At 40.2% G+C, this 21,053-nt stretch overlaps 1 protein-coding gene across 3 annotated transcripts in view; it reads right to left on the reverse strand.

Annotated features, from left to right (window-relative positions):
• Positions 1 to 19,461, reverse strand: part of LOC135528325 (diacylglycerol kinase alpha-like) — a 36,523-nt gene extending 17,062 nt beyond the window's left edge. The window contains exons 1-13 of one of the 3 annotated variants that reach the window (XM_064957322.1): positions 19,194 to 19,461; positions 9,396 to 9,462; positions 9,163 to 9,249; positions 7,289 to 7,365; positions 6,212 to 6,344; positions 5,980 to 6,054; positions 5,808 to 5,857; positions 5,521 to 5,595; positions 5,248 to 5,364; positions 1,840 to 1,957; positions 1,361 to 1,449; positions 1,067 to 1,186; positions 666 to 764 (exon numbers count right to left, since the gene is read on the reverse strand). In XM_064957322.1, coding sequence (XP_064813394.1) covers positions 666 to 764; positions 1,067 to 1,186; positions 1,361 to 1,449; positions 1,840 to 1,957; positions 5,248 to 5,364; positions 5,521 to 5,595; positions 5,808 to 5,857; positions 5,980 to 6,054; positions 6,212 to 6,344; positions 7,289 to 7,365; positions 9,163 to 9,238 — 1,029 coding nt within the window. In that variant the 5' untranslated portion in view covers positions 9,239 to 9,249; positions 9,396 to 9,462; positions 19,194 to 19,461. Of the gene's footprint in view, positions 1 to 665; positions 765 to 1,066; positions 1,187 to 1,360; positions 1,450 to 1,839; positions 1,958 to 5,247; positions 5,365 to 5,520; positions 5,596 to 5,807; positions 5,858 to 5,979; positions 6,055 to 6,211; positions 6,345 to 7,288; positions 7,366 to 9,162; positions 9,250 to 9,395; positions 9,463 to 18,914; positions 19,162 to 19,193 lie in introns of those variants that run through there. The other 2 variants (XM_064957321.1, XM_064957323.1) reach the window with 2 other exon arrangements.
• Positions 19,462 to 21,053: the final 1,592 nt, after the last annotated feature.

Consider the following 21,053-nt stretch of genomic DNA (forward strand, 5'->3'; position numbering starts at 1 on the left):
TCCAATTTGAATTAATTACTTCTCAACTATGCTTTAAAGGGGAAATCAGCAGTTGCTACATCTACATCATGAGTTTAGTTCAACTGCTGTTATTATCAGAACTCCAAATAGGAGCTTTCTTTCTCCAATATTTGTAAACAAAAAATGTAAACAAACACGACAAAACTATCATTTTAATATCATGGACGGTCAAACCTTACATTCATAGCTATGTCTATGAATTTGAGATTGATTCAATTTCTCCACCACCATCCCTCAGCTTTTTACTGAACCATGGGTGGCCACTTTGTTATTGTTCCTACTGCTGATTGCCTCTTTAAGATACAAATGTCAAATATATTTCAACAATCCTTCATCCAAAGGACCCTTCGATTAATTAAATATAGTGAAAATCCCAAATCCCAAATCAGGGTCTTTTTTGTTCTAATTTCATGAGGATAAAACAAGAAGCAATGACAATATGAACCAAATGTATTGTTTCTCAAGCTGGACATATTAGATATCCTAATATTACCATTGCATGCGAGTGAATGTTGTTTTTAAGATAAGAAAAAAGTTATTTCACATAGTTAAGGTTCCTAAACATATATATTTGTGAGCTTTATACAGTATATTCCATTTTATAGTGTTGGACAACTGTAACGGGGCAGTAGAGGATCCAGTACCTTTATAACAGGGTAGATAGCCCAGGGGGGGAGGATATGGTCTCTGAGAGGTCCACAGTTACAGTCGGAGGGCTCCTGGGAGGCACAGTCATCATGGCGCTGGAACACAGTAGCAGCCAGAGATATAGCAAGCTCTTATCAAATTCTTAATGAATAAAGCCAATAACATTTTATTTCTAAAACCCTTTCTACATCAACAGTAGTCACAAAGTGCTTATATTATATATATATACACATATACACATATACACCAGGCGTAGCTCTTGCAAAACCACTCCATTAACAGATTTCACAACAGATTGTGATGTAAATCCTCTGTGTGGAGGAAAACATCTGGCTTAATAATTCCAAGGGCCTGACTCTCACGACCACAGATCTACTCAGGAGCCCTTCCTCCTCACCATGGAGTGACACCAGACACAGTGTTTTCCCGTCAGCCCGTGATAACTCTTGATCTTCTTCTGACACTTGTCACACTTCCCAGAGTCACAGTTCCCACTGACCCAGTCATGGGTTGGAACCTGAGGCAAGAGACACAGGCCCAGTAAGATGCAAGACAGACACTGTACATAAACAGGGACAAAGAGAATGGCTCAGACATTCAAATTACAACATACACTAAGAATGAAGAGGCATTGGAAATATTAACATTTTACAATGGAATTTGCAGTTGTTTGGGAAAGAAACACTCATACCCCTGTGTCTTTCTTAGATTTGACATAGGTCCTGGTACAGGGAGCTGGGTTTATGTTGGCACAGCGTCCATGGACCGTGTATTTACAGCCTTGAAAACAAAGACAAGTAAACAATGCATTACGTGTCTCCATTGTTGAACTATTATTGTCATTAAATCTCTCATTTATTGATTTAATTATTCATGTTAGTCAAGACTAGAAACGAGGTTGACGATTAAGTAGGCAATAAACATTGCCACTACATTGTTTTTCTATGAAAATTATTTGGAAATATACTGCAATGCATTGGGTGTCATAAGTCATTATGACATATCTTAGCATACATTTTAGCATTATCCGATTATGAGTATGAGATTTCATTAACTTGCTCTCAATTACATGATCAGGATAGATGTCTTTCTGCTCAAAAATTAGCTTTGAGTGGATTGAGAATTAAGTTGTATTGCCCTCTAGTGGTGAGACTAGACAGTGTCACTCACAGGTGCAGCAAAGCCCCTGTTTCCTTAGTCCTAGCAGCATGCTCTGACAAACGTTGCAGTAGACAGGCTTGTTGAAATGCTTCATCCTCCATAGGTGCTGCCCATCCTTCTGAGTCATCTGGGGGTGGAGGGGGAGAAAATACATATTATGTTACCATCAATGAAATATATAAAGTATGTGCTTTGAATCTTTTTTTATGTAGTTTGCAGACAATTTTTGCACACTTCTGGAACAAACTCTGAATCTCAGGGTAAAGGTCTATACTCCGCATAATCTAATCTCATATTTGGAAAGCACTATGTAAGCAATGCAAGCATTGATACACATCTCATTCTAATATTGGCTCATGGTTGGAAATGGGGGTGTCATCTGCCATTCGTGATTCTATTAGCAGCAAAAATCATCAACACCAATCCTAACCCAGCTAGCACATTTCCCATTGGGCACAGATGTCAATTCCACGTCTCTTCCACATTGGTTCAATGTAATTTCGTTGAAATTACATTAAAACAACATTGATTCAACCAGTGTGTGCCCAGTTCCTTGGAAGTTGTGGGAATGTGTGTAGGGTGTTTTTAGTTTTCAGATTGTTGCGGGAACTACCTTTTCTGACCGGTTAAACTGAACATTTTTTAAACATTCTAAGAACAAAAGTGAACATTCCAGACATTTGGAAACATTTGTTTTTAGGTTGCATGGAGGTTCTGAGAACCTTTACTCAAGTTCCTTGTATGTTTTCCTGGGAGGTTTTAGTAACGCTCCGAGAACGGAAATTACAGGTTATTTGAAGCTAATTAAATAACATTATGAGAGCATTGTTCTGAATGCTTTCTTATGGTTATTAATTAAAGTTCTTACACTAAGAACAAAATGTAAAGGTTATTCAGATGTTTTTAAAATAACTTCCTTAAAACCTTTAGTGAATGTTTCAGTAAGACTTTTAATGACACTGCAAGTACAGATAGAAATTAATTTGCGTGGAACACATTTTATTTTCTATTGTGACGCAGCATCAGTGAAATTCAAACCTATGATCTTCTATTCTCTATCTGTATCTGGGGAAGGGTATAAGACCATTTCTAGAGTGTTCAACGTGTCCTTGAGCACAGTGGTCTCCATTGGGAAACTACTACCCAGAGTCTGCCTACAGCTGGCCGTCTGACATAACTGAGCAAGAAGGACCTTGGTCAGGGAGGTGACCAAGAACCCAATGACCACTCTGGCAGAAATACAAAGTTCCTTGGCGGAGATGGGAGAACCTTCCAGAAGTCTCTACAGTACTTCACCAATCTGGGCTTTATGAGAGTGGCCAGACGGACTCCTGAGAAAAAGGCACATGACAGCGCACCTGGAGTTTGCAAAAAGGCAGGTGAAAGACAGAGCATAAGGCAAAAGATTCTGTGGTCTGATGAGACAAAGATATAACTCTTTGGCCTGAATGGAAAGCACTATGTCTGAAAAAAAACAGGCACAGCTCATCACCTGTCTAACATCATCCTACCGTGAAGCATGGTGGTGGCAGCATCATGCTATGGGGATGCTTTTCAGTGGCAGGGACTCCAAGACTGGTAAGGATAGAGGGAACAATGAATGGAGCCAAATACAGGCAAATCTTTGATGAGAACCTGCTTCAGAGTGCAAACAACCTTAGAATGGGGCGAAGATTTACGTTCCAAAAGGACAATGACCCCAAGCATACAGCCAAAGCAATGCTGGAATGACTTCATAACAAGAATGTGAAAGTCCTTGAGTGGCGCAGCCAAAGCCCAGACTTGAATCCCATTGAACTCTGAGGAGAGACTTGAAGATTGCTGTTCACCGCCACGTCCCATCTAACTTAACAGAGCTTGAGAAAATCTCCAAATCAAGATTTACAAAGTTGATACAGACATACCCAAGATGACTTAAAGCTGTACTCGCCTCCAAAGGTGCATCAACAAAGTATTGACTCAGGGATGTGAACACTTATATAAATGAGATGTGTCTGTATTTAATTTTCAAAAAATTATCAACCATTTCTAAGCATGTTTTTCACTGTTATTATGGGGTATTGTGTGTAGATGGGTGTGATATGTTTTATCCATTTTCAATTCAGGCTGTAACAACAAAGGGAATAAGTCAACGGGTATAAATACTTTCAGAAAGTTGTGTATGTTTTTAAATAACATTCTTAGGTTTTCTGAACATTACTAAAGTTATTGTGGTTTTTAATGGAAAGTTATCATTTTCTGAGAACGGAGTGAATGTTTTTAAATAACACAGTAACAAGGTCACAGATTGTATATGCCCTTATCTAGATTAGACAGAAATCGACAGTAACAAATGCTTTTTACAAACATTGGTTAAAATGACTCATGGTGCCTCAGCTCAAAGCCAGACTTCCAGTCAGTGTATGTGTATGAAGCATAGCCCCTGAACTCAGCAAAGTGAGAGAGCTCCGACTCTCATTGGTGGCCTGAAATAGCCGGAGGGGAAGTCCCTGGCATTGTTGTAGGGGCGCGAGAGAGACCAGTTTACAGTTCAGGCCTTCAGTCAGCTAGCCAGACAGTCCACTTTGCCGGGCAGTCAACTAACAGACCCAGAAGCAAACAGCATTATCAATAAGTAGGCCTACCCACTATACCAATATATTTTCTCAGATGCTAGTATTTCCAAAACCACAGTCTATCAGCACTTGGGAGATCAGAGTGCTGTGGCACCCCAATTAGTTTAGTTGTTTCAAACATAATCACTTCCTCTTTATACTGTAACAATCAATATCTATGTCCTTCCTTTCCGTTGTAGTTACTACTAATTGATGAGGATGGTGATGTTAGATGGAAAAGTAACAGCTAAGTGGAAAACGCTTAACTCACTCTGCTGGTGGTGCATAGATGCTGTATATATGAAAGATGTGACATTAGCAGGCCCGCAGCACTGAGTCAGCAGAAGGGTGTTGCAGAAGGCGAGAGAGAGAGTGTGTGCGCTCTCTCACTCTCTCACTCAGAGAGAGAGAGAGAGAGAGAGAGAGAGATGAAAAATAAACTCTGAAGACTGGTGGAGGCTGTGACATATTGCTAAAGCTGGTAGAAAAACCGTACATTAGCAGCGTAAACATGCACTAGGAAATAAGATCAAGAGGACGCATCATGTGTACTCCTCCCAGCCCAGGCTCCACAAAAAACCGACGCAAAAAAACTGACGCAATAAAGAGGAATGAGTGATGGATGGACCAACTCCTACCTTCAGCCCTAGTAACACCAGGGTTGTATTCATTAACACACACCGTAGCAAAATGTTGTGCAATGGAAAAAAACAAGCATTTCTTATTATTGGACAAGTTCAGGTAGTTCCTCCCTGTTTCAGTTAGTTTTCTTCCATTTTGTCCCTAATGAACACGAACCAGCAGGTGAACATGGTTCACCCACCTTCAGACCCAGTAACACCAGCAGGGGGACGTTGTTCATTCCTCCCTCCACCCACTCATCCAGAGAGACCGTGCCACTGCTGTCTGCATCGATGGCCGTCATCATGTCCTTCAGCACCTGAACAAATGAAAGTGCCTTATAACTTAGTGTCTAAATAAGCCTTCTTGAGTGGCTGTTTGTGCAGCAGATATTTGCAGAAGACTTGAGATATTTTCCCCTCTATTGAAATGATAGTCAGTTATTGTTAGAAATCCCAAATTTGACCACACTTACTGGTCTCAGCTCAGACACATCCCAACCAAGGTAATCTGCAGCGTGCATCATCTGAGCAATGATCCGGTCCACTTCCTGAGTTCATACAGGCAGGAGAGCATAAGTTATTGTGAGTTGAAGAACTGATATATACCTTGTGGAAATTAAAGGGTATAAGGGGACATCTCCTTCAACAGCCAGTCATTACATGTTTTTACATTGTTATTACACTGAAATGGGTAATCTGGTACAATACCCATTACCCATTTATATGTAGATCATTAAAAAAACATGACTAATTGCCTTACGGAGCTGTCAAGGACGCCATTGCCATCTCTGTCGTACAGTTTGAAAGCAACTGAAAGAGGGAGAAATTGGCATATAAAAATCTTGGACAAAGCCATCAAACAAAATATCTATAAAAAAATAGACTGCAGTATGGAGCTGTGACATGGTGGAGAAAACAGGATCAAGACTCACACTCCAGCTTGTCTCTGGGCTGGCCGTCCTCCAGCAGGGAGAAGTAACATGAAACATCCTTCAGAAATACCTCTTCTATGAGAGAGAGAGGAGGGGGAAGTTAACACATAGAGCACACCTAATCACGTGCAGCCTGAGGACTTGGACAAATGAACTAGCGCCGGGAATAGTGGAACTGCTGACTGTAGTCAGACAATAATATGCGTCTACGCGTGAGGACAAATAAACGTACTAGCATTGTCCTGCCCGTCAGGTTCGGTTCCGCTCTGGAAGGATCGAAAGAGGCGCTGGCAGAGATCCTTAGGGAAGTCCTCCACCTCCAGATAGGTCTTCAGGAAGAGACGGAAGCCCTCCTCATTGATACACTGCAGGAGAGGATGGGATATCAATCAATCAATCAATCAATCAATAATTTAAATGATCAATCAATCAAATGGGAAGATGACAGAGATCTCATGATTCTTATCAAAACATTCTGATTTAGGACAGAGTGATTTGGGTGCAAATAATAATAATTCCTAGACGTTACAATGATGAGGGGATTTGGTCAAAACATTTTTTATTTATAAAAAAACAAAAAAAAACATTTTTGTCGTTTAGCAGACCCTCTTATCCAGAGCGACTTACAGGGGGCAACTGGCAACACAGTACATAACCATAATGATCAATGCTTTTAGTCAGATTTTCCACTTAATGACTCTACTTCGGGAGTTGCTGCTTCTTTCTCATCATCCTCACTGAGAAATACCCGTCTTTCTGTTCTGTAACCCATCGTTTCCCCGAGCATAAGTCCGTAAGTCATAGTTGCTACGTGTTGTTTTTATCCATCTTATGAGAGAAGATTGGATTTAGCCTAATTATTTGGCAAATCCAACTGCTGATATTGGCAATATTGGAAAACCTGTCCCGTTAAATCACCTAATGGCTAATTCTGCATGATGCCAGCACAACGTCAGTCAGAGAACTTGCAGAATTGGCACGATTTGAAGAGGTAATTTCCATTAGTAACTTCAGCGGTTTGCAAAAATCCATCAACCCCTGAAGACAATTCTCTCATAATTGATTTGATTTATATACAGCGCTCTTAGGTAGTCATGACATATTCATCAACATGATTAATGTTTACATTTTAATCGATTTTCTAAAAAGAAAACCAATGGGTATCACATAAGCATAACAATCACTCTCAAATGTCACGGCAAACTGTGTATTAATGTAGTAATGTACCACAGACAGTTATCAAGAGGGACTGAGAGCAGACATGAGTTGTGGTTGGGTCGATATCAACCTGGCCATGGTTTCCTCTCACCTCTCCATGTCTGTGCTGGGCCAGCCTGCCATCTGCATCAAATTCCCTCAGCACATCTTTAACCTTCAGCGTGCAGTCTGGGAGGAGAAGAGACACACAGGACACACAGACTCTTATTTTAGAGTACTACAAACATGAATGTCTAAGTAATGATTGTTACAGAGAATGAGTATAGAATCAGAAACTGTCAGTGTTACTATAAGATAACATGCATACCCCTTGACTTATTACACATTTTGTTGTGTTACAGCCTGAATTAAATATGTTTTCATTTTTCCCCCTCTCCCATCTACTCACAATACCCCATAATGACAAAGTGAAAACTTGTTTTTAGAATGTGTGCAAATGTATTGAAAATGAAAGTACTCACACCCCTTTGCTATGACAGTCCAAATTGAGCTCAGGTGCATCCAATGTATTTTGATCATCCTTGAGATGTCACTACAACTTGATTGGAGTCCACCTGTGGCCAATTCAATTGTTTGGACTTGATCTAGACCTGTCTATATAAGGTCCCACAGTTGACGGTGCATGTCAGAGCAGAAACTACACCATGAAGTCCAAGGAACCATCCGCCGAGATAGAATTATGATGTCAATATCTGACATAACTACAGAGTTCCTTGGCTGAGATGGGAGAACATGCCAGAAGGAATATAGTCTCTACAGTACTTCACCACTCTGGGCTTTATGGGAGAGTGGCCAGATGGAAGCCTCTCCTGAGAAAAGGTCACATGACAGCACGCCTGGAGTTTGCAAAAAGGCAGGTGAAATACAGAGCATAAGGCAAAAGATTGTCATCTGATGAGACAAAAATGTTACTATTTGACCTGAATGCAAAGCGCTGTGTCTGAAAAAAAAAACAGGCACAGCTCATCACCTGTCTAACATCATCCCTACCGTGAAGCATGGTGGTGGCAGCATCATCCTATGGGGATGCTTTTCAGTGGCAGGGACTCCGAGACTGGTAAGGATAGAGGGAACAATAAATGGACCCAAATACAGGCAAATCCTTGATGAGAACCTTCTTCAGAGTGCAAACAACAGAATGGGGAAAAGATTTACGTTCCAACAGGACAATGACCCCAAGCATACAGCCAAAGCAACGATGGAATGGCTTCAGAACAAGAATGTGAAAGTCCTTAAGTGGCCCAGCCAAAGCCCAGACTTGAATCCCTTTGAAATCTGGAGAGGCTTGAAGATTGCTGTTCACCGCCGCTCCCCGTCTAATTTAATAAAAGCTTGAGAAAATCTGCAAGGAAGAATGGGAGAAAATCCCCAAATCTAGATGTGCAAAGCTGATACAGACATACCCAAGACAACGCAAAGCTATAATCACCACCAAAGGTGCTTCTACACAGTATTGACTCAGGGATATATTAATTAGATATTTAATTTTCAATAAAATATGCAAACATTTCTAAAAACATTTTTTCACTTTGTCATTACGGGGTATTATTGTGTGTTGGTGGGTGAGGAAGAAAAAAATCTATTTTGAATTCAGGCTGTAACAATAAAATGTGGATTAAGTCAAGGGGTATGAACACTTTCTGTAGGCAGAAACTACAAATATATAATATTCTACATAGCAACATGAAATGTGTATTACATGGCAGATGTATTACGGCATTCAAATGGATAACAGACACTAGGATAAGAAATCCAGTTTTCTATATTCCTTCATTTTCCTTAAAATTGAGGTTCACAAAATGTCTAAATCCAGAGATCTACCAAGAAAAATTGTGGGCCCAATGCGGCAACGTTTTGCAGATACTTAGTAAGAGACAGTCATCACCACTTCCACATATGAGAGCGTGTGGGTGTAAGGGGAAGGCGATGCAGGGCTGAGGAGGCTTCCTGCCTGCATGTACTCACAGTCAATGTACTGCTGTAGCTGGATGAAGTCGACTGGGTTCAGCTCCTTCACCTCTGGGTCTGTGGGGGCGGACATGCTGCCTGCGTCTGCACATACCGCCGGTGCAGAAAAGGGCGAGAGGAGAGGAGAACGAGTTACATCAGTCTTCTGCTACGTGAATGTGAAATGGAGGTGGCTCAGACATCAAACCAGAATTGTAAGCTGAACATAACAGTGCTAGGTAGTAACTCACAAGGCAAGGGCTTTGTTTAGAAAAGGCGCTTCAGATCATCACACCATGCAAACAGGTCAGCAACGGCCTGTTAAAACCCACAAAATTTACATCTGCAAATTGGCATGAACCACATAGTTCAACACCAGCATTGGCTTGCAAATACCCTCGGTGTCCTTTAGTCATCTCCAGTCATGATGTTAAAAGTGTTCAGAGCAAATGTTTCAAAAACACCTGTCTTTCCACTCCCATGTTTCAAATGACATTGTTGATGTAACAACGAGCAAACGAATGCACAGTAGCCCAGTCCGAAGCTGACAAGCATAAGCAGCTTCAGGGAGCATTTTGTACTTTAGAATGCCCCGTGGGCCCAGTACAAGCTCTGCATAAGCAGTATGAGGCCACAGACACACCAGAGACATTATACGTCTCAAGAGTTTTAGTCTCCCCAAAGCTTTTTTCAGAGTGTTGTCTGACACAGTTTTCTATTCATTCATCAATTTGCATGCGTTGCTCTGTCAAATCTAACACCTCTTCCTGAAATAGTCTGGCAAGTGTCAACCTTTTCATCTTTGTAGCTCTCCATCCACAATTTCTCTCTTCATATCAACCAAAAAACAGCCATCTTTGGATCAAATCATAAAATAATGTAATAAATCATCTCCATTTTAAACTGGGTTATTGTCCCAGTACCTAACAGCACTACGGGAGTATAGGTCAGACAGTCAGTCTTATATCTACAGCAATCAAAAGTCTGTCAGTCATGGGGTAATGCTGAAAAATAATAAACTCCTAAATGCCCACGTTCAATGTGACGTGGAACCACAATCTCTCTGTGCTAACAAAGGGTCACGTTGTCCCTTCTTAATTCCCCTCAAAAAGGTTAGCAGCGTTGCCTAGCAGTTTTGTTTAGGCATCCAATCAGTTGAGAGGAGAGAATTGACAGGAAAGTGCCATTTGTTGATATGGCAGGCTTTTAAAAAGAACTACAAGGACTTATTTTATACTGCACATCATGCAACGTTTTGGATACCAGTTAAGGCCTTACTATACAGTTCAAATAATCTATCAAATAAAATTTGAATTGCTAATTTCTGCTAATTTGAAAGCAGACAATCAAAACATCTCAAAGAGCATACTAAAGTAGTGCTTCTAAACAACACATGGAAAATCCAGTTTTAGGCTACTTCCCTTGCCTTGTCTGTGGCAACAAGGCAGATGGCAGTTCTGCATGCCCTTCAAAGCAATACGCTGACATATGCATGTCTCTATTCCCTCATGTCGGACAGACGATGTACCACCCTTGTATAAGATCATTTAGGCCAGGGCAACCTGGGTCAAATCTGATTCACTACTTCCTGATCAGATATTATATTTGCATGCAGGATTTTTACATGCAGACTGGAAATCACCAACAAACAGAACAACATGTGATATATATATATATATATGCAAAAGCACTAAGTCGAAATTGGCCCCCATCATGAGCCACCCCATCCTAACCTTACCTCACCCCTACAGGTCAGGATTGTGCTGATTGTGATGAACATGGGAGTAGATTGGTAGAGCTGAAAGGGGGAGATCCAGGCAACCATCTATCAAGGCACAACAGAAACCTCAGCAGGTTCTTATCTGCCCGTGGAGTCATTCCACCTCAAAAAGCACAAAAAAGAGGATTTCGACACCCACCATCTCAGATTGTGCTGAAATGGTTTCTGTAGTTGGAAACAGATAAGATGGGCATGCCTGAAACATTATTTTGCTGAACATTTTTTAACTCTGAGAAATTAAGCTAATTGCACACAAAATTGGCAATTTCAATTTATGGGATTCATAAATTCAATAAATATGGTACCCAACATCTGATTTGTACAAAACCTCTTCTTAACAATGTCATGAGGAATCTAAATAAATGGTCAAAATCCACCCATGGAACCCCTCAAACTCCACATGGAGCCCACTCCAATGGCCAGTACACAGTATCAGTTCTCTATGTTGGTCAAGTAGTATCTAAGCTGCAGCTTGGAGTATTGTTGAATCATACTATGTAATTCTCAGTGAATTTGGTCAAAAAAATAAAAATAGTTCATAAAAATTTGCCATTGAAGTAGCTGGCATTTTCCCCATAAATTAGTGTGAACGTACCTGGTTTTCCCCACTAGATGCCACTGTTCCTGCTACCCTACTATCCATTTTGCTGTTCTCGTGTTTATTAAATCGATTACATTTTTACTTGTGATTAAAATAAATTAGGTCATAACAAGTCAAGCCAGTCCTCCATGAAAGAAATTCAGTTCGTCCTTCTCTTAGCAACTAATACGCCATCCTTGAATAGTTCAAATAAATAGGGATAGACCTCTCAAAGAGCTTCTATGTTGCAATTCTCATATGAAGACTCTTCCAACTAAGCCCAAATGTGTTATGGAGAAATGGCCTTGTGACTGCTGTGACAACCCTAATAATATAATACAATTATAAACCATTGCATGGCAGTCTTATGTTTTTAAATACAATTATTAGAAAACATTTTTATATGTTGTGTGTTTAGTGACAGTTACCAATAAATCTAACCCAATACCATTACCACTGAAAAACACCACATAGTGTGTGTTTGTGAATTTTACCATTGAAGACCCTTAGTTGCAGACCATAAGCACTGCTGTAGCCTAATGGCGTGCTTGTTCTAATCCAGACTTTTTTTAAGGGAATAAACAACACCTACAGGGTTGTTTCCTGGACACAGATTAAGTATAAGAGAAGTACCAACTGAATTGTTTCAAGGAGGTTTTACTCGAATTGTGAGCACAACATTTTGTATTTTACCTTTATTTAACGAGGCAAGTCAGTTAAGAACAAATTGGCAGATTTTTACCTTGTCAGCACGGGGATTCGATCTTAAAACCTTTTGGTTACTAGTCCAACGCTGTAACCACTAGGCTTACTTGCCACCCCATTTTTTTTTTTTTTTTTTTTTTTTTTACTTCAAGTTTCAAAAAAAAGGTTGTTATCATTTAGTAAACACAAGAGACCAGCAAAAATGTATAAAAGGGCGTGGCAGTAGCAGGAAAAACAGTATCTATTGGGCAAAACCTGGTACTTTCACATTAATTTATGGGGAAAAATACAAGCTACTTCAATGGCTAATTTCTCTGAATAGGGGGGAGAAAACATCACAATATTCACTGAGAATACATTATAGTATGAATAAACTATACTCCAAACCGCAGCTTCATACTACTTTTCAAACAGAGAACTGATACTGTATTCTGGACATTGGGTAGGGCTTTGTGGGGTTTGGGGGTGTCTGTGGGTGGCTTTGAACAATTCCTATTGGATTCCTCACATCTTAATCATTGTTAAGAAGAGGTTTGGTCCAAATCGAATGTTGGGTACTATATTTGTTGAATATTATATGAATCCTATAAATTGAAATGGCCAATTTGGGTGCAATCAATTAGTTCAAATTGTCTTTCAACAAAATAATGTTGCAGGAATGCTTATCTGTTTAACGACAGAAACCATTTCAGAACGATCTGAGCTGGTGGGTGTCATGGCTTGCTGAAATAAAATGGAATGACCCTGTGTTCTTTATACTTCTGTGTATACAAGCAGCCACCTGTCCCTTCCTGGGCTAGGCAATTATTTGGTACAATTTCCAGCAATCAATTCAACATTACTGATTATTCATATGTACTTGGAAATATACATTGAATTTTGTGATGCAAGCAGATGAAGTCATAAGGGAGTTCAGGAGAGGATCTGTGTACATTTCGTTTTTCTCTGCGCAGGTATAGATTATAAAACCACATATATTTTGTTTACCATATTGCAGTGCAGTAGGTATCCTAATTACCCTTCTTATATTCAGTGTATATAACCTATAGTTTACATATAGGCAGTCCATCCTTACAAGGTTAGTTTCAAGGTATAGCTGTGGGGATGAACTTTTTCCATGCATGCAAGCTGTTGAGACGCCCACACCTTTGTCAAGGAAATCTACTGTTTTGTAACAGTTAGGCTAGAGAGCAACAACCAATCTTAAACTTTTGTTCAAATTTTGTGGTTGAAAAACAGTTGTTTGCTTTGCATCGTGTCAGCAAGCCTCATACTTTTCATAGCTAGTTGTTTTTCAATAGAAAGCAAAATATTTTCAGCACCAACCTAGATGATCTATAGAGATTACATCAGGTAGGTTAACAGATGGAAGGAAGGGCATGCTTGGTTGCTATGGAAAGTGTTTCCTTAAGTCAGCTGCGGTCCGTCAGAGCATTTTCACGGGTGACTGACAGGAGTGGACCAGGGAGGGCGGGGGGAGCCCTCAGCCCAGCCAGCCAGCCGCGATGAGTGTTCCCCTGCGCCCACGCCTCTCCTCCCACGCTACTCAGCTCTACCCCTCTAAACTAAAAGGCCACACAGACTAGATGGCATTCCACATGCAGATGCTTGTACTGTGACTCATGCTGTGAGCGGGGAATACTCCCTCACTCTAAAAATGGACCCTTTACTCATGAGGTCACTTCTCAGGTTTCATACAAAATAAAAAATATTTTTTTGTTGAGTGTTGACAACAGAGCTGGAGTGAAAATTCTTGATAATGAAGTTTGCGTTCCTGGAACTTCAACCTTTACTTGTTTAGTCTTCCTATTGCACCATCAGTATCTTTCTTGTACATTATCTGAATTGAGCGCAATTTCTAATGTCAGATCAGATTACTAATCAAGTTATTACATTTACAGAAATGTAATTATATTTGAGACAACAAATGTCAGATGTCAGGCAGGGTTTGTCTGAGTGGAAAAACATACTATGAATCACACATTTCTGTCAAATGTGGGCGAGACACAGCTTGTTGCCTTTTAATTTTTTATTTCTACCAAACAATGAGTGTATGGCCCATCACTCTTTTGACATCCATAAAAAACGTATGCAACAGACTGTGGGTGGAGGCAGTCCCGTGGAACACTGTGGTGCTTTGAATACAGACGAAACACAAACCCGGCCTGGTCTTGTGAGCGTGCACCCTTCCCTTCTGTAACCACGCCACTTTCACTCTCTGAGCGTTGCTATGTGTTTGGAGGACCTTTTCTCCTCTGTTACTGTACACCTGCCTTCATAAAACCATTGAACTGTACAATCTGTGCACAGGGTGCAAATTACATGTATTTTTATTGTTTCCTAATCACGGTGTCAATTGGAAAAACACAAACACAGGGATAACTAATATTTAACAATCAACATTTCATTCATTTGACTGTCCCGCCATTTAATATTATAGTTAAACAATGTGCAATCAAGTATTTTTTTAAATTTAGCTGACTAAGATCAAGAAATGTTCATGAGAAGCGAATAACAATGCAAGTATCTAATTAATTGTAGGATGAATGAGTTCCATAATACAAGGCGAAACCATGAGTTACAAGGCATTACTGGCAAAAGCATAATTCTAGGCATGTAGATGACACATGCAGTAGGGTGATAGCAGGGCAAGAGAGAAAAAATGTATACTAGATCAGACAAGTATCTAATTAATTGTAGGATGAATGAGTTCCATAATACAAGGCGAAACCATGAGTTACAAGGCATTACTGGCAAAAGCATAATTCTAGGCATGTAGATGACACATGCAGTAGGGTGATAGCAGGGCAAGAGAGAAAAAATGTACAATCAACATTTCATTCATTTGACTGTCCCGCCATTTAATATTATAGTTAAACAATGTGCAATCAAGTATTTTTTTAAATTTAGCTGACTTAGATCAAGAAATGTTCATGAGAAGCGAATAACAATGCAAGTATCTAATTAATTGTAGGATGAATGAGTTCCATAATACAAGGCGAAACCATGAGTTACAAGGCATTACTGGCAAAAGCATAATTCTAGGCATGTAGATGACACATGCAGTAGGGTGATAGCAGGGCAAGAGAGAAAAAATGTATACTAGATCAGACTTGTTTATATTCAAAATCAATTGTTGACCAACCATAGACCAAACCAAAAGTAAAACAACTAAGATATCCAATCAGATAGAACCAGCCAACATCCTCTTGAAAGGGGATCACAACTAGGTGTGATAACCTAAGGGGGTGGGCTGAGTACAACAGAGATGTTTACTCTGAGCAGAGTAAACATTACCACAAAGATACAGTACCAGTCAAAAGTTTGGACATACCTACTCATTCAAGGGTTTTTCTTTATTTTTTACTATTTTCTACATTGTAGAATAATAGTGAAGACATCAAAACTATGAAATAACACGTACGGAATCATGTAGTAACCAAGTGTTAATTCAACAAATCAAAATATATTTTATATGAGATTTTTCAAAGTAGCCACCCTTTGCTTTGATGACAGCTTTGCACACTCTTGGCATTCTCTCAACCAGCTTCATGAGGTAGTCACCAATCAGTTTTGTTGTCACAGGTAGGGGTGGTATACAAAAGATAGTCCTATTTGGTAAAAGACCAAGTCCATATTATGACAAGAAATAAGCAGAGAAAGGACAGTCCATCATTACTTTAAGACACAAAGGTCAGTCAATGCGGAAAATTTCAAGAACTTTGAACGTTTCTTCAAGTGCAGTCGCAAAAACCATCAAGCGCTATGATGAAACTGGCTCTCATGAGGACCACCACAGGAAGGGAAGACCCAGAGTTACCTCTGTTGGAGAGGATACGTTCCTTAGAGTTACCAGCCTCAGAAATTGCAGCCCAAATAAATGCTTCACAAAGTTCAAGTAACAGACACATCTCAACATCAACTGTTCAGAAGAGACTGCGTGAATCAGGCTTTCATGGTCAAATTGCTGCAAAGAAACCACTACTAAAAGGACACCAATGAGGAGAAGAGACCTGCTTGGGTCAAGAAACACAAGCAATGGACATTAGACTGGGGGAAATCTGTCCTTTGGTCTGATGAGTCCAAATTAACTATTTTTGGTTCCAACTGCCATGTCTTTGTGAGACACAGAGTAGGTGAACGGATGATTTCCGCATGTGTGGTTCCCATCATGAAGCATGGAGGAAGAGGCGTGATGGTGCGGGAGTGCTTTACTGGTGACACTGTCTATGATTTATTTAGAATTCAAGGCCCACTTAACCAGCATGGCTACCACAGCATTCTGCTGCGATACGCCATCCCATCTAGTTTGCGCTTAGTGTAACTATCATTTGTTTTTCAACAGGACAATGACCCAACACATCTCCAGGTTGTGTAAGGGCTGTCCTCTACAATCATCCGACCTTAACCCAACTGAGATGGTTTGGGATGAGTTGGACCGCAAGTGCTCAGCATATGTGGGAACTCCTTCAAGACTGTTGGAAACGCCTTCCAGGTGAAACTGGTAGAGAGAATGCCAAGAGTGTGCAAAGCTGTCAAAGGCAAAAGGTGGCGACTTTGGAGAATATAAAGTATATTTTGATTTGCTGAACACTTTTTTGGTTACTACATGATTCCATATGTGTTATTTCATAGGTGATGTTTTCACTATTATTCTACAATGTAGAAAATAGTTTAAAAAAATAAGAACAACCCTTGAATGAGTAGGAGTCCAAACTTTTGACGAGTACTGTATATTAAACATCATTACATTAATTTAGATGGCACCAAAGTTATCTTTAGATATCAACTTTCAGATAGAATAACACTATAGCATCCATGTTTGATATCTAACACCTATTTCAAGTCAGTCCTTTGTGTAACCGATGTGAAAAGGCTAGCTAGTTAGCGGGGTGCGCACTAATAGCATTTCAATTGGTGACTTCACTCGCTCTGAGACCTTGAAGAAGTTGTTCCCCTTGCTCTGCAAGGGCCGTGGCTATTGTGGCATGATGGGTAATGATGCTTCGAAGGTGGCTGTCGTCTATGTGTGCAGAGGGTCCCTGGGGCGAGGAGAGGGACGGAAGCTAAACTGTTACATTTGGATACTGTAGACTACTTGTCAAACTAATTCCATGGAGGGCTGAGTGTCTGCGGGTTTCACTCCTCCCTTGTACTTGATTGATGATTTAAGGTCACTAATTTGTAAAGAACTCCCCTCACCTGGTTGTCTAGGTCTTTACTGAAACCAAAAACCTGCAGGCTCTAGGCCCTCCATGGATTGATCTTGACACCCCTGGTGTAAAAAGAGCAACATTTTGGCCCCTCCATGGGGAGGGCTGACTGGCCCTTGAGTTGTGTTCTTGTGTTCATGGGCCATTTGCCATACAGCCCCAGGTGACAGATATACAATAAGTTGGGGGCAGGGCCTACACAAACACACACTCTCTCTCTAGCTCTATTGAACCCGGTTAGATTCATATAATTTCTCTGCACCAACAGACAGAGAAGATCCTTTCCCAGTGTGACCCACTTCCTGATGCGTCTGTAATCTGTAGAAATTGTCTTTTTGCTTATTTACCAATAGGTTTACCTGACCAGGAATTCCTCTCTCAATGTTTTCCTGTGATTATTTACATGTGCAGCATGATCTGATAAGTATGACTTGAATAGGAGTCTAGCCAGTATTTCCAGAATGTTTTTTTGTCTTCTTCTCCTTCAGTGTAGAGGGAAACCAGGAAATGGTCATTTTAACAAGAACTGATGACCTCACTGAGCTTGAATGAAAATGCTGACACTACACTGAAATACAAAGTACAGCAAAGTCTTTCTTCTTAATCAACCTCATTGTTATTTTAGCTAAATTCCATATTCATACATGTAAATGTATCAGTCAAAAAACTCTGTTTATAATTTTTGAGAATGAAATTGAACAATAAACACAATATCTTCTCACAACAGAAAAACTATTAAAACGTTGAATGTTTGTAATTTGCATAAGGTTTCTATAGAATGTATTTATTCCCCAGACTGGTTTGTATAGTCTGTTTGTTTTTCTATATTATATTTTGAATTGCTTTACAATAAATAAATAAAAACTATTAAAACATTTAAATAAAAACTACAATTAAAAAAAAAAGTTTTTTCCACTGAGACGGCAATAGGATTATGTCTAGACAAAAATACATACACAAATTACAAAACTGAAAGTTGACTGTTTGTGGTTTCATTACCCATAAAGATGTAATATGGTATAGTAAACCTGGTGAACATATATCAGAAGGTACAAGCAGCAGTAGTCATAATTCTAAATGATACAAGTGTGATTATGTTGTGTGCTGAGCAATGTGTTGGTTTGTCAGCTGTTTTAGGTGACAACTAGGCTTGTTCTTCTCATAACAAGAACATAAATTGAAGAGACAAATTGTATTTTTTTCCACCAATTATCCTGCATTGATAAATATTTGCAAGGATGTCAACATATTCCACCCATACAAGGCTCCTTGCATCAGGAATCACATAGAGGGATAACATTATCTACAGACAGGTGGAAAAAGTAAGCGGTCTGGTCTACAATATTGAGCCATAATATAGAGGTGACAGTTTAACACCGTTATATCATAGTAGTAGGTTAGCCTATCCTAGGCTAAACCACATTGCCTGTGTAACCTCCAGGCTAGCAAGCATGTCTAAAGGTTAAGTTATAGGTTAAGGGGAGAAACTTACCACTGGGACCATGAAGCTGTAGATGTAACCTAGTATCAGAGTAGGCTGCCACTCAAAAAGTAGCCTAGGTTTTGCCCACCGAGGGAACCAACTGAGATCATTTGGGCGAGGCGAGGGATATTGTAATCTCTCTCTTGAAATATGTATCTTACCCACATTTATAAGCGGCGCAACGAATCATTCACAGGCAATATGTACGCAAAATTGTAAACGGACATACACGATAAATTGAACTTCAGCCAGGGTGACTGAATGAGGGATGTTTTGAGCGTCAATTACCTATATTTCGCGATGATGAGCGTTGTCCGGCCGTCGTTCTTCTTCGAGCGGGTTGGAGTGCTCCTCGGCGAGGGGGCACAATTCAAAGTTTTAGACGCAGCAAGATGCCCGAGACAGTCTGTGATGGACGCTGCAATAAAGTGGTCTAGTTGTCAGCTTTCATTTATCCAGATAGAATAGGAAAGATTGCCTGACTCCCACGCCCGACTCAGTAATGTCCCCCTCCCGAGCAATAAAGCATAGCCTGAAAGCACCGCCTCGAACTGTCATCTGCGCGCACTTTGACCGACGCGATGATGATGTACATTGGGCTTGCCCTGTTTACTCCAGTCTAGTGAATGGGTGTGGGTTCTTCTTTTATCATTTATGTGGGCTCGGCAATAGAGCAGCGATGGACAAATCCAGTTGCAGTCGATGACTTCCCTTTAGCCAATATTTTATTTTCAAAGCGCTGTGCGCACTACATCTTCGGCCAAGCGGTCTGGAACAGTTTGGCACAGGTGGATGAGCTCTGTAACAACAGCATGGTTGTTGGTAGGCTTACCGAGCTCCCAACTGTTACAGTAGCCTATAATGCAACATAATTTATATGTCAGTGTGGCAGAAATCAGTCCCATAACAGGGTGTTGTTGAGGCAATGATGGATTGACAGTAGCCTAAATATTGATTATGCCTAAATATTGTCCTTTTTATGGCTTGCATTTATGAGGTTAAAGCACTGAACAAACAGATGTCCATTGTGACATCTGGTCCAACAATACAATTGTACTGGCATACAGGTAGAAGCTGTCTCAATCCATTAGATCAGTGGCAGGGGGGGGGGGGGGGGGGGGGGGGGGGGGCAATTTACTCTTGAAAGTTGAAAGTAGAAATTGGGTAGTGCATAATCCGTTTTCCTCTTGTCTGGTCAGTCATTACATACCTTAGAGAGCTTTTATAACCTGTCAGAAATGTCCAGATCAACTAGCCCATGTCAGTAACGTTTTTGTAGCCCATAGATTTTGTTGTAATGCTTGAGCCACTTAAATAGCACATGAACACACATTAGACATGGCAAAATGTATAGAATTGAAAGAAAATTAGCTTTAAAATGGCAAAATGTTCTCTACCCCATGACAAAATGTGTGGAATTGCAGGAAATAAGCTTTAAACCTGTGGAAGATGTTCCCCAATGCTGGAAGAGGGGCCTGAGATAAACAATTTGGGAACATTTTATTTTGATTTAACCTTTATTTGACCAGGCAAGTCAGTTAAGAATAAATTCTTATTTACAACGACGGTCTACCCCGCCAAACCCGGACGACGCTTGGCCAATTGTGTGCCGACCTATGGGACTCCCAATCACAGCCGGATGTGATTCAGCCTGGATCATTGAACACCAAATAATGAATCAGAGGATTTTCAGGCACAATAACAAAAACATGCCATTTGGCAAAGCACATGGCATTCCATCTATTCACAACAAAGGGAAGGATTTAAAAGGAAAGTCCTCAAAAGAGAGTATGGGCTGCTGGCCAGAGCTCAGCGGACACTGCTGCTGTAGACATACTGTACACAATGACTGTACTGACCATGTGGGTGTTTGTGTGGGTAGACAGACTGCTGCTTAGACCCCTAATGATCAGAAACCATGACGTATGGAGGCCCTGCTTGTAAATAGGGGTGACTTGATACTGTAAGAAAATAGCCATACAACAGTACCATGAGTATCATCACAATTGCAATTTTATTTATTTTTGTCTCTACACCCAACCGCACAAAAGAGAAAATGACAGAATGACAGGAACAAAAGATAGAATACAGAACAAAAGATTCACAATCCAAATTTATCTTAATTTAATTGACATGTTTGTACATTAT

Source organism: Oncorhynchus masou, chromosome 33 (assembly GCF_036934945.1).
Source record: "Oncorhynchus masou masou isolate Uvic2021 chromosome 33, UVic_Omas_1.1, whole genome shotgun sequence".
In the NCBI taxonomy this organism is placed as follows: Eukaryota; Metazoa; Chordata; class Actinopteri; order Salmoniformes; family Salmonidae; genus Oncorhynchus; species Oncorhynchus masou.